Raw genomic sequence first — 14,527 nt, forward strand, 5'->3', positions numbered from 1 at the left:
TCTTAAAAAACCGTCTTTTTTGCCGAGGATCCCATCATGGTGAATTAGTTTCACATTAAGAATAAATGCTTTGATAGATTATTACATTTTAAAATCATGGTTTTTTTTAATCAAGAGATAAAGTTCCTTGAATATTTGTATTTTTACCTACAAGCAATGACAATTGTGATTTTTCCCTCTGTATTTAAATATTAAATGATTTCTTAACAAAAAAGTAAACCATTCTTATAGTTTACCTACAATACATGAAATTTATCAAAAACTAGAGGATTTGATGCTATTGCTAGAAGTTTAATCCTTTATTTAAATATAATTGTAGGAACAAATACTAACAAAAACTTAAGTGGCTCTTTTAGGACTTCTTAGCAATGAAAGCACATGACCCAGTCAGTTTCTGAATACTCCTACAGAACTCTGTTGCTAAAGAAGGCCCCCCAACCATGTGTGTGGGTTGTGTGTATGTGTAGGAGAGAGAGACACAAGAGAGAGATAGTTGATGGGGGAGGAGCAGAAGAAGGAGAATGAGCAGAAGCCAAAAGATCTTCAAAAGATAAAAAGAATCAGGCACATTTATAGAGTGATATATACTAGAAACATACTGGGCTAGAGTGGTGACATAAATATTTTCAACATTAGCAAGAATAACTACATCTAAAATCTACAGTGTAAATATTTAATTTAAAAAGCTTGCAAAATTAATTTTAAATTTATAGCAGAAAACAGACTTCAATGCCAATCTCCTTAATACTGTATTCTTGGCCTGACTTCCAAATGGCTTCATTCAGTAACAGATTCCTTTTTGACACTGATGCTCCATTTACTGAATCCTGAGACAGCCATTCCTTTTATTAACCAATTACTTAGAATGACCCTTTCTGACAGGAGCCTGTCAGTGTGTTGCTTTGAAAGAGAGTGATGTGGTGTTAAAGTCTAGCCTTGACCTCTCCTACCCTCTCTCTTTGTTACCGCCATACACTTATCTATGGTAACTCATATTTTTAAAAAATTTGCTTCAGTTATTATTGGTAAACTGAAGTATCATAAGCTTAACAGGCATAATAGCATATTCCCCAAATCTGGAAGCCTTCACAGTTCCCTAAATCAAATCTCATGGTGATTACTACTTTAGGCTAATCCAGAAAAACCAATATAAAGCTTGTTCAAAAATTAAGACTTTCCTGACCAAAGAACTGTATCTGCCATTTTTATAAACCAATAAATGTATTTTCAAGGCTGGTTCTTATATAGAAATATATAAATTTAAGGTAGAGAAGGCCATAGAAAAAAGACTTTATGCTTAGCTAAAGAAAGCTAAGGTTTCTCCTTATAGGTACACATTATTAAAATAAGTATCATGGTACCTGATTGAATTATTTATGTTTTAGAGTCAAAGTCACCCCTAAAGCAGTGCTTCTTAATTTCATTCCTTTAGGAAAAACCTGTCCCCTCTCTCTTATTTCATCTCAGTCTTCCTCCCCCTCCCCAAATGTTTTTAGTTCATCTTGGAGAAAACAAATAATTACCAGTCCTGAGGAAAGATGTCTGGGGGGAATTTCCTACACTAAACATTAAAGGATGATGGTTTGCAGGAAGTATCTTTACATAGTCCATCCAAATTTCCCCTGGATCTTCATGAAAAATACCACGCTACGTAAAATCAACATGATTTTCCTTCACTTCTTCAAGATGATGAAGGTAGTGAAGATGATTGGTGCTATAATTCCCATGTTGTCAACAAGTTCAGAAAGTAGAAAATTAGATTTTTATATGAGAAAGTTTGTTTGAAGAGTGGTATGGATTAAAGGAACAGAAAAGTGGAAGGAGTGTAGTTAGGAGACTAATGGGTAGCACAGTTGCCTGACATACAGTAGACATTCTTATGATTGTGAATGAATGAATGTCAGAGATAATACAACTTCTAAGATGCCTCTTTCTCTCGAAAGGAGGTATTGTCTACAAGAATTCTGAGATATACTGCTCATTTGGCCCATTTAAAATTTACTTATTCCCTTATTATTTTGTAAAATTTGCTTCACCATTTTCTACTCACTTTTAAAAAAGACTCCTTTAATTGAACACATGGTCATAACTAGGATGACAAATTACCTGGAACATGTATAAAGTTGATTTTGAGAAGAACCTTTTATGATAAAATATTAATGAAAATATCAAACGACTTATGGGTTGAACCTATACAAATTTAAAGAATAATCTGACATTCACTTTAGCTATTTCATAAAAAAATTATAGATACCAAAGATATTTATTAAATAGACTAGGAGAACTCAGAAGTGAGTTCTTGAGTCAAATGAAAGTGTTTTCCTTTATTATATATCTTCAACAGAGTTCCTGATTTCAGCAACTTAGATCTTGTTATAGCCAATTTTCTTAAGAGAGGGGAAAATTATCTGTCCTTAAATCCAGATATATAGTTCTATATGAATACAGAAACACCACCAAAAAAAAAGCCCATACTCTTTAAGAAAGTCTAGAAAATAGAATATTTCATCTAAAAATCTATCTCAGATTTTCAAGGAACTGACTGATAAACATGTCATTTTGGTAATTTTTCATATGCGTATTTATATGTAAGAAAGAATATAATTTCACATCTTTAACATGGTGATACTTGATTTTCATTATTTTTTTTTGGCTGCATATCATTATAACAAATGAGTGTACCATAATTGGTTAAATCATTCTCCTGGCATAGGACATTATGGCACATACAATTTTGGAATCATTAAATTATTGATAGATACAAATATTTTTACGGTCCTTGGCACATCTTGCCAAACTGTTTCTGAAAGGCATTGTGACATCAGTCTCACATGAAAATAGCAACTTGGGGAATACCCAGTAATGGGTATGGTGATGCATTCTACCTTGCTAATTTAAAAGATAAAAATCATAGATCTTGTTCTTTTAGTCTGCATTCCTGTAATAACCCACAAACTTTGTTTCTTATATTTCTTCATTCTTTCTTTCCTTTTTCCACTTGTCTAGTGGGAGCTTAAGTTGCTCTTGTCAGAACTGGTTCATCATCTGACATATTATTTGTATATCATTTCCCCTTTTAAAATATTAAATACATACCTTCTGAATTAAATCTTTTAGTTTGCAGACCTCTTCACTCAAATCTTCAACATTACTAACCAGTTCTTCACAAACTGAAGTAAAATTCTGGGGAGAAGCCCATTCTAGTACTATCTGTGAATATTTTCAAAAGTCACATTTTAAAGAATGGGAAATGACGGTTTATAACTTTGTATCTACAAAAATTACACAGTATTCTCACCCATTAAATTATGAAACTGAAAAGCATTTTTTGTTCAGGATAAATTCTGACGCCAAAAAGAAGTTAGTGATTTTATATAGTCACATCAGTTCCTTGAATACATTTATAAAATATATGTATATATGACTTTATGGAGACTAATATTTAATAATAATAGAATTTATGGTGAACAAATAATTTCATGAAGGTTTTAAGAATGATAAGACTCCTATATTAGAGTTACATAAAAATCAGAGGAAAACAAGTGCATTAAGTATTTTTCACTATAAACAAATAGTTAAAACCAAATCACATGAAAAACTCTACAAAAAAAGTTTGCTTTTACAGGTCACTTACACTTTCTCTATTTAACTTTTCCTTCATTAACAAACCTTATGTTGATATGGTTTTTAATAACACTCAACACATTGTTTTGTTTCAACTTTCACTTGGGTCTCCTGTCACTTTATATTTTAAACAACTATATTCCCTTTAAGAAATGTTAAGCTCAACACACAGATCAGTTTAATTTTTGGTCTAAATCATTTTCCTTTACTTGAACATAGTTCTTCAGTTAATTAGTATATAAAGGGGTAATAATTAAACATATTGACTTATTTACATTTTATGTGACTTACAATTTTACCAGACCACTGTTTAGAGAATTATCATTAACTTATCTGGAATGTTCTTCAGCACTCATACTTTTCTTAACACGTTTTATAGAATACCTTGTGAGAATTTACAGGCAACTCAGTTATGATATTCTGTACAGCTGTTATTAAATGGCCACACTGTTTGTTTAATTTCAGGAGAAAGTTGAGGAACTCATCACCACTAAAGAGAGGAAACAAACAAGTAGGAATCACTAATATGAGCAATTTACTTCATTTCACTGGGTTAGTTACTCAATGTCTAGTCATAATATTTACTATATTCTTTAAAAATATTTATAGAATAGCTAATATGTATTAGCTATGAATTAGACATTGGGTATACAAAGAAAACAAGTCTCCAATCTTGAGGATCTCGAGCTTCAGCAGGAGAGGTAGACACAGAATTATAATCTCATTATTCAAAGGCACATATAAAGAAGGAATATAAAAGTATCAATATTGATATCTATTACATGAAGGCATGCACTGGTTATTTTACATCTACCATTCTTTAATTCCTCCCTACAACTCCTATAAGGCAGATGTTAACATTAGCTTATAGTTGAGACATCTAAAAATTGGAGATAATGTACTTAGTATAATGGGAATAGAGAATTTGTAATGCTTCACAGAGATGGTACTTGAATATAAATTTATACAGTCTTAATGAATAAAGGAAAATACATAGCTTTCTTGTGATGCATAATTTTCAGGGCCACTGAATATTGCCAAGCATGTTGTAAAAATCGCAACCCTATAGTATGCATTCATCATATACTGTGTGAATGGCTGCCCCCTCCCCACCACAGAACTCTACAATACACCTCCTGTTAGAATATATCTCTCTTTTCCCTGTGCCATAAGAGCAACATGTCCTGGGTGGGGCTGTTTCTCCAGCCTATTCTCAGAATAATAATAAGAAGGAGATCCATTTCGGGTGCAGCCATGACACATGTGCTCAAGAAATAAATTTTGTTATTATAAATCATTTAGAAGTTATTTTTTAAGTGTAGTGCTTTTATTTTTATTTATTTTATTTTTAATTGGGATGGATTAAAAAGAGGCACAAAGTAACTTTCTGGGATTAAGTTATTTCTTACTGCAGCATGACATGGTGTAAATTAAAACAACAGGCCATGTTTTAAAAGTGTGAAGTTAAGTACTGGGATAAAATTTAGTACCAAGAACCATAAGATATCTGGGAATAAACCTAACCAAAGAGGTAAAGGATCTGTACTCGAGGAACTACAGAACACTCATGAAAGAAATTAAAGAAGACACAAAAAGATGGAAGAACATTCCATGCTCATGGATCGGAAGAATAAACATTGTTAACATGTCTATACTGCCCAGAACAATCTATACCGGCATTCTTCGAAGAGCTGGAACAAACAATCCTAAAATTTGTATGGAACCAGAAGAGACCCCAAATCGCTAAGGAAATGTTGAAAAAGAAAAACAAAACAGGGGCATCACGTTGCCTGATTTCAAGCTTTACTACAAAGCTGTGATCACCAAGACAGCATGGTACTGGCACAAAAACAGACATATAGACCAGTGGAACAGAGTAGAGAGCCCAGATATGGACCCTCAACTCTATGGTCAAATAATCTTCGACAAAGCAGGAAAAAATATACAGTGGAAAAAAGACAGTCTCTTCAATAAATGGTGCTGGGAAAATTGGACAGCTATGTGTAGAAGAATGAAACTCAACCATTCTCTCACACCATACACAAAGATAAACTCGGAATGGATAAAAGACCTCAACATAAGGCAGGAATCTATCAAAATCCTAGAGGAGAACACAGGCAGTAACCTCTTTGACATCGGCCACAGCAACTTCAAGATGTGTCTCCAAAGGCAAAGGAAACAAAAGCAAAAATGAACTTTTGGGACTTCATCAAGATAAAAAGCTTCTGCACAGCAAAGGAAACAGTCAACAAAACAAGAGGCAAACCATGGAATGGGAGAAGATATTCGCAAAAGACAGTACAGACAAAGGGCTGATCTATAATGATCTATAAAGAATTCCTCAAACTCAACACACACAAAACAGATAATAACGTCAAAAAATGGGCAGAAGATATGAACAGACACTTCTCCAAAGAAGACATACAAATGGCTAACAGACATGAAAAAATGTTCATCATCATTAGCCATCATGGAGATTCAAATCAAAACACTGAGATACCACCTTATCCAGTTAGAATGGCCAAAATCAACAAGACAGGAAAAAACAAGTATTAGAGAGGATGTGGAGAAAGGGGAACCCTTTTACATTGCTGGTGGGAATGCAAGTTGGTGGAACCACTTTGGAAAACAGTGTGGAGCTTCCTTAAGAAATTAAAAATAGGGGGCGCCTGGGTGGCTCAGTGGGTTAAGCCGCTGCCTTCGGCTCAGGTCATGATCCCAGGGTCCTGGGATCGAGCCCCGCATCGGGCCCTCTGCACAGCGGGGAGCCTGCTTCCCTTCCTCTCTCCCTGCCTGCCTCTCTGCCTACTTGTGATCTCTCTGTCAAATAAATAAAATCTTAAAAAAAAAAAAAAAGAAAAAAGAAATTAAAAATAGAGCTACCTTATGACCCTGCAACTACACTATTGAGTATTTACCTCAAAGATACAGATGTAGTTAAAAGAAGGGCCATCTGCACTCCAATGTTCACTGCAGCAATGGCCACAGTGGCCAAACTGTGGAAAGAACCAAGATGCCCTTCAACAGACGAATGGATAAAAAAGATATGGTCCTTATCTACAATGGAGTATTATGCCTCCATCAGAAAGGATGAATACCCAACTTTTGTATCAACATGGATGGGACTGGAGGAGATTATGCTGAGTCAAGTAAGTCAAGCAAAGAGTCAATTATCATATGGTTTCACTTACTTGTGGAGCATAAGGAATAATACGGAAGACACTGGGAGATAGAGAGAAGTGAGTTGGGGGAAATTGGAGGGGGAGACAAGCTATGAGAGAATGTAGACTCTGAGAAACAAACTGAGGATTTTGGAGGGGAGGGGGCTGGGAGGTTGGGTAAGCCTGGTGGTGGGTATTAAGGAGGGCACTCTGCTAGAGTATTTCCTTACAGCACACATTTTCTTCCAGTATTTTTCACATGCATTTATACAACTGGTATTATACCTCATACTCCATATTTGCCTTTTATACTTATGAGTATTTTTTAAAGTCTTAAAATAATTTGAAGGACAGAATAGAATATATTAATGCAATGTAATTCAACCATTCCCCTGATGTTAAATATTTAGAGTTTCTAATTTTGGAATGTTTATAAATAATAGATGTGAATATATTTTTGCATAAATTCTATATCTTCTTTTTAGAGGAAAAATAATTTCCTTAATGGACACAGTTATGAGATGTTTTTGATATATTTGAGTAGGCTCAGAGAAAAGGTCTGGACATAAAAAATGTCAAGATATAGATGAAAGCTTACTATTTCAGTTCAAAATATGTCAAGGTAGTAACAGAATAGTTATTATTTTTAAATTGCATTCTCTAATTCTGCAAACATAGTAATGCTAAGTGTAGAAAAAAGTAAATGTACTGTGCGTGTGTTCTTGTAACAGACTATTTTAGAAAATTTAACACATAGAAGGAAAGTATTGTAAAATAAATCAGTAGCTAGATTGTTGAAGTCACATTACCAGAAGATTATAATCAATCAGTTCAACTTTTCCTGCTGTTAGTTTTCTTATGACTTAATGACTAATTTCTTCTTTAAAGAATGACTTTGAACAAATGGGAAGTAAAACCTTTTTCATAGCAGCATGTAAACAAAGTCTGTGATTTAATAACAAGGTCAAATTCCTGGAATATATGTCTGCCAGTTATATTTTTTAAAAATCCAGCAGTTTTAATAAGTGAACCATTCAGGATTCTGCACATTCTTGTCTATTAAATTCCACAAAGTAAATTTGTACAGTCAACTCTGTCATCATATAAATAAGTTACATTAAACATTTTAATTTCCAATTTAGTTCACATAGAGCCTAAAATATTCCTTCACGGAGACAATAAGTTAAAAAAAATTAAGAAAAGTAACAGAGATTCAAGAAGTTTTAAGTTCTCACAACTGAAATCCTTTAAAATATTTAAAAATGTTGAAATATTTAAGAGTTATAATATTATTATGAAACAATATTGAGGCATTATTTTGAATAAAGATCATCTTATTATAAGGAAAAAGTTAAGGGAAATAATTCAATCTTGCAATAAGCTTTTGAGAGAAATCTGGATCATCTAAACTATCCCATGGAAAACTTCCCTAAATACTAAAATTTATTTTTATTTATTTTTATATATGTTTATGTTTATTTTAGTTGCAATGTTCATTATAGTTGCAATGTTACTTTTAGACAGGATACATTAGTGCTGATAGTACTACATTTGTAAGTATATTTTATAAGATAGAACTTGGATAAAACTTATGGGAATTAAGATGAGCGAAAAAAGCAAATCAAAAAAGGATGCATACTGTATGATCCCATTTAGGTAACATTCACAAATAATATCATTATCAAGATGGACAACAAATTATTGGTTGTTAGGGATTGGGGGGATGGTCTGTCTATATGGGAGTAGTGTGAAGGAGATTTATGGTAGTAAGTATACTGATTGTGGCAGTAGTTACATGAAGATACACATGAGATAAGACTGAATAAAGCTATACATACACATACAAATGAACACATATTTAACCGGTGAACTATAAATAAGCTATGTGGATTGTATCACATATGTCAGTTTTCTGGTTTTAGTATTGTACTACAGTTATACAAGATATTAGTACTGGGCAAGACTGAGTAAAGAATGCATGGGATCTTCCTGAACATCTCTTTGCAATTTCCTGTAATTCTTAATTATTTCACTTAAAAAGTTAAGCAATTTACTGCCCCACAAAATATTAATAAAATAAAATACAATTATTTAAAAAATGATTTTAGATTACTAATATTACTAATAATCAGTGCTTGACATGTTTATAATATTAAAACTGAGCTTTATATATTGACAACATAATTCCTTAAAGAGTAAGGCTGAAAACACAGCTGAACTACACTGCAAATACTTTCTTATTGCCCTGTGAAAAAATTACTACTCTGAATTTTCAACTTGACACCTGAAATGATTTAAAAAGAATTTGAGCTTTACTATAAAAAGCATGGGATCCCATATAGTTCATTTAACAAAAGGCAATGAAAAAATAAAAGAATGTTTCTAACTGAGTTAACAAGAAGATGCACTGTTTTGCTTTTTGGTAAAATGACTTTATAAAAATTGATGTTATAAAGTACCTCCTACTTCAGAACACAATATATTGTAAAATGAACTATCCGTTTCATTGGGAAAATGACTATCAAGTAAAAGGACTCAGAAACTATGAAAATTAAACATTTTAGTTCTTTTTTAAGAACAGCTGATTCTAAACAATATTAATGTTAATTTTACCTGATTTCCAACTTTGCCACTTCAGGTAATTCTCCAAATTTTATCTCTTCTACCTCTAGTTCTTTAAGAGCAGCCAGAATTTTTTGCTGATCTCTACTGGTAATTCCATTCTAAGTAAAAATAATTTTAAGGTGCAACAGGAGAGTCATACTTGAGTAATTTAATATTCAATATTGCTAAAGAAGTTTTCTACTTGATTAATTCACATCTTGAAAAAACAAGTAAGAAACAAGTAAGAAACACACTGAAAAATAGTTTACTTTTACTTGTGACTGACAAGGTTACATCATTAAAAAGATATCTAGTGACTATAGCCAATTTTTTGCAAAACTGGATTCTAAAAGCAAATTACAAGATATTAAAATTTCCAAACCACCACAGTAAAACAATTTTTCCTTCAAAGCATTATTCAAAATATTATTGTGATTAAATAAGGATTATGTCTTCTTTTGTCTTTACTTTTAGTGCTAACTAACTAAATTTTCTCTCCTAGATTAAGCTAAGTACTATGTTTATTTTGACTTGTTGTAATACTGAAGATTTCAACTTTCCAATGTATTCATGGAGGAAGATGATTACTTTTCAGGTATTCTATTAAAGTATCTCTAGTATTTCCCAAGCTTATTTTCAAATTGTTACTTAATAATACTAGATGGCAAAATAATAGGTCTTGATCTTTTTGAGAACCTAGCAAAAGGCAGTATTTGGAGGACACATATGCATACCTATGTATAAAAAAAGCCACCTCTTATTTCTGAGTAAATTGTTTTATAAAACTATTTTAGATTTAGAAATGAAGCAGCAGTTTTAGTTGAGATGCCATGACTAATCTGAAGAAAAAAGCAAATTCATACTGTAACAGAAGATTTTAAAGACGTTATTCATAATCATATCTAATAAAAAACCTATCAAAAGATAATTTACAGTCTGTACCTCTAGGATTTTTAAAATAGAAAATAAAAGCATCCAGAATTCTTAAAATATGAACGAATGTCTGGAGTTTTTGAAACTGATACTAACCTTTGTAAATTCATCTTTCCTCATGGTCAAAAGGTGTCTTAAGGTTATATCTCTTTCCTGTAGAATAGAAAAAATGCAACATTTTGATACAAATACAACATTAGAAAGGGAAGTAGGCAACTGTCCTAAATTAGTCAGTTATATGCTACCCTCCTAAATAACTTTCAGTTCTAAAAGGGAATAGGATATGTAGGTATAGAACTATTCTACTGGGTAGATAGTAGAGTTCATTATATATATAATTACCTAAAAAAGAACAAACATAGCCAGTTTCCCAGATTCAAAGAAAATCATTATAACATATCTGCTCACATAAGTAGAAAGAGTTTTATAAAATTTGATTGACATTATATTTTATGAATATTTTTAAATTTCTACTTGCATATTAAGTAATCAATAACATTTAGTTTTACTCAGTATTTCTCAAATAGGAAGAAGTTTCAAGAGGCACCTCGGTGGCTCAGTAAGCTAAGCCTCTGCTTTCAGCTCAGGTCATGATCTCAGGGTCCTGGGATCGAGCCCCACATTGGGGCTCAGCAGGGAGCCTGCTTCCCCCTACCTCTGCCTGTCTCTCTGCCTACTTATGATCTCCCTCTGTCAAATAAATAAATAAAATCTTAAAAAAAAAACAAGTTTCAAGATTGTAAAATGAAGCCCAGTTCTGAACTACCTAAACAGAGTGTGTATATTCCTAAAGAGAGCTTATCTCAAATAGTGCTTTACTGCTTCATATCAGCTAAATGGCTGATAACTGTCATCTATTCAAACCCCATAATACATACCCAAAGTATCTATAACAATGCTAGGCATATGATCTAATTTAATCTCTATGACAATCCTAAACTAGGTATTATCATCCTTATGAAAAAAGAGATTTAAGTAACATATTTCAGTTAATCATTACAGCAAGAATCTGATACCAGATTTGTTTGACTGAAAATCATGCTTCTAATATTCTATTTGGGAAGATCAGAAACTGTAAAAACAAACTAAGGGCTTAAAAGTATGAGGAGGAGGGGCCCCTGGGTGGCTCAGTGGGTTAAAGCCTCTGCCTTCGGCTCAGGTCATGATCCCAGGGTCCTGAGATAGAGCCCCACATCGGCTTCTCTGCTCAGCAGGGAGCCTGCTTCCTCCTCTTGCTCTCTCTGCCTGCCTCTCTGCCTACTTGTGATCTCTATCTGTCAAATAAATAAAATCTTTAAAAAAAAAAAAAGTAAAAGGAGGAGTTCTGTAAGGTTTCAGGCAGTGAGTAAAAGCTGTTTATTCCAGCCAGATTCAAGTTTATATAAATTTCTAGAATAATAAATTTTCAAATGTTTTTAAGTTTAAAATGGGATCTATTACAAATTATGGAGAAAAGTGTACTTGGCACTTTGATATCAGCATGCTTGTGAATTAATATTTAGTTAACAAATAAGCATATCAATGTATCTCACACAAGATCTTACCTTTAATAAATCTGTCATATGTTCAAGTCCAAGACCATGTAAAAATATTTCCAGATCTCCAAATGCTGTATATGAACTATACATATTTATAGAAATGTTAATTTCAGAACAGACTGTAAGTGCACAATCATAATTGCAAATTTACACACTAGACCTATGTTATATCAAAGAAATTAGGAAGTTTCTTGAGTGAAGATCTAAGTAAACAGAGAAAACGATGACAGTAAAACAGTTGCCTATACGTATGTTCCTTGCAAGGTCTCTATACATGAAAATCTCTTTAATTGTAGAAAGTAAAGGGGTGCCTGGGTGGCTCAGTGGGTTAAGCCGCTGCCTTCGGCTCAGGTCATGATCTCAGGGTCCTGGGATCGAGTCCCGCATCGGGCTCTCTGCTCGGCAGGGAGCCTGCTTCCCTCTCTCTCTCTGCCTGCCTCTCTGTCTACTTGTGATCTCTGTCTGTCAAATAAGTAAATAAAATCTTTAAAAAAAAATTGTAGAAAGTAAAGATTTAATAATTTTAAATGTGGGAAAGCAGAGACAATTTTGTGGCCATGTAGTGAAGTGTGTTTAGTAAACAATGTATTTTTAATTTTAGCTTATAAAGTCAGAAATTTGCTAAAAAGAATTAGAAAGCAAGATGCAGTCTAGTTTGAATACTAACAAAAATGTAATCTTAGACTTTTTTTAGAAATAAATTTCACTGTAAGGGCGCCTTGGTGGCTCAGTGTGTTAAGCCTCTGCCTTCAGCTCAGGTCATGATCTTAGGGTCCTGGGATGGAGCCCCACATCTGGCTCTCTGCTCAGCAGGGAGCCTGCTTTCCCCTCTCTCTCTGCCTACCTCTCTGCCTACTGTCAAATAAATAAATAAAATAAAAAGAAATTAAAAAAAAAGAAATAAATTTCATTGTTGTTATTTTATTTAAAGTCAGAAATTATTCTCATTACTGTTAGTACACATACATAAAATTTTTCTAAAATTCTGGAGAAAAAAGCATTTTTAAAATCCAGACATTTCTCAGTGATATGAAAAAATGCTTGCAAAAGTATAAAATATACTTTAAATGTCATATTTACTAAAGCTAAAGTCATGAATCCTTTTTACTTATTTATAGATATTTTATTGGATGAAAACATGTTATTTACCTAAATAAGTGATCATTTTCTTTATCAGAATCTGTTGTCAATAGTTTACAGATAGTCTCTTCTTTAGTTAGCTGTTGAAGCTTTCCCTCCAATGGATTTAAAGTTAAAGAAAGAAAATTGAAGATCTGCAAAAAATTAACAAGCCATTCAAATACAGTTAACATTATTATATACCATCACCTACACTTAGAATCTAACTTTTTAATAAGTCAGGGTTGTGTCACATAATCAGCCAGAACACAAAATCAGATCTCTTTAAAAAATAATTTATAACACAAAATAATCTCTGATGTTCATAAATTTAATATGTCAAATTCAGTGTCATCTACCCTAAATTTAATAATGCAGTAAACTAATTAAATTTTCCAAATTTTCAAAGCTTAGAAGAAAAACAATAGATTTCTTTTTGAAGTTTCACATTAGTAATTAGTGATTATGTCAGTAATTAGTAATTACTCTAGAATAATTTTGGAAATGCAGATTTGAGTTAGAAAATGAAAGGCATGTTTATCAGATTGCTTAAAATATAGAGAAAGTTATTTTCCATGCAGTAAAAGTGGCATGGTCTGATTATGTGATGGAACTTATGGAATGTTACATGCTTTCAAATTCAGAAACTCAGGTTTAGAAGCTCTTGAACTATATGTTAGTTTTACATAGTTGTACTGTATTATATCCTTGCTTAGAAATTACAGGCCTTTGGCCAAAAGCTTTACTATTCAGACTAAAAGTTTGTATCAATAAAGTGATTTAATGCATGGCAAATATTTATTACTGACTTTAATATGTGAATGACAGTAGATCATCCACCCAAATATGTTATCACTGTATTATATACCTTGTCACATGTATAGGAGTAAATGTAGCTTAAAGGATTTAATTTTTAAAATGTTTAATATGTATTAATTAAAATTAAAAAACATTTTAATTACGTGTTCAAATTTTGACAATTTACTAGCTTTCTCAAAACACTAGTTAATTTTTAAAAGTCTGGACCAGTTCGAATTGTTAAATGGTCTATTACAATTTTATTTCTAGGGACAGAATAAGACTTTATTATTTCTTTATGTAGCTTTTAAATTACCACATTATAAATGCCTCTTATTTAGTAAAAGTGAGTACTCTAGTAAAATAAAGTTTCATTAACTGGCCAAAGGAAGATTACATATTTAAGCATTTAATAATAGCCAGCTACACCATTAGAACAGTTGTGAGTTCTAACAAAACAATACAAAGTTCTGAATAATAATGTAACATGTCAGAGAAAAATTAATATATAGGATACCTCTAGATGTTTATTTCTTTTTGCAATCTCACTTGGTGTCTTTCCATCTTTGGTTTGTAGCATTTTATTAGCTCCAAGTTCAAGCAACTTCAAAACTACATTTTTATGACCCTGACGTGCTGCCCATGTTAAAGCCTGTAAGTGAGGGAAGAAGATGTTTAAAGAGAGGGAGTATATATGAGCCAGAAAGGAAAACTTCTCAACAGTATTTATGGCACAATAAAAAAGTGAAC

The 14,527-nt window shown here is 32.4% G+C and overlaps 1 protein-coding gene across 1 annotated transcript in view; it reads right to left on the minus strand.

The window, feature by feature from the left end:
- The window catches only part of ASZ1 (ankyrin repeat, SAM and basic leucine zipper domain containing 1), a 53,728-nt gene that overhangs the window by 424 nt on the left and 38,777 nt on the right, over positions 1-14,527 (minus strand). Inside the window, exons 6-12 of the mRNA XM_047695526.1 lie at positions 14,295-14,429; positions 13,010-13,134; positions 11,867-11,942; positions 10,419-10,475; positions 9,399-9,508; positions 4,009-4,114; positions 3,097-3,210 (exon numbers count right to left, since the gene is read on the minus strand). Coding sequence (XP_047551482.1) covers positions 3,097-3,210; positions 4,009-4,114; positions 9,399-9,508; positions 10,419-10,475; positions 11,867-11,942; positions 13,010-13,134; positions 14,295-14,429 — 723 coding nt within the window. The remainder of the gene's footprint in view (positions 1-3,096; positions 3,211-4,008; positions 4,115-9,398; positions 9,509-10,418; positions 10,476-11,866; positions 11,943-13,009; positions 13,135-14,294; positions 14,430-14,527) is intronic.

Source organism: Lutra lutra, chromosome 11, assembly GCF_902655055.1.
Source record: "Lutra lutra chromosome 11, mLutLut1.2, whole genome shotgun sequence".
Lineage (NCBI taxonomy): Eukaryota > Metazoa > Chordata > Mammalia > Carnivora > Mustelidae > Lutra > Lutra lutra.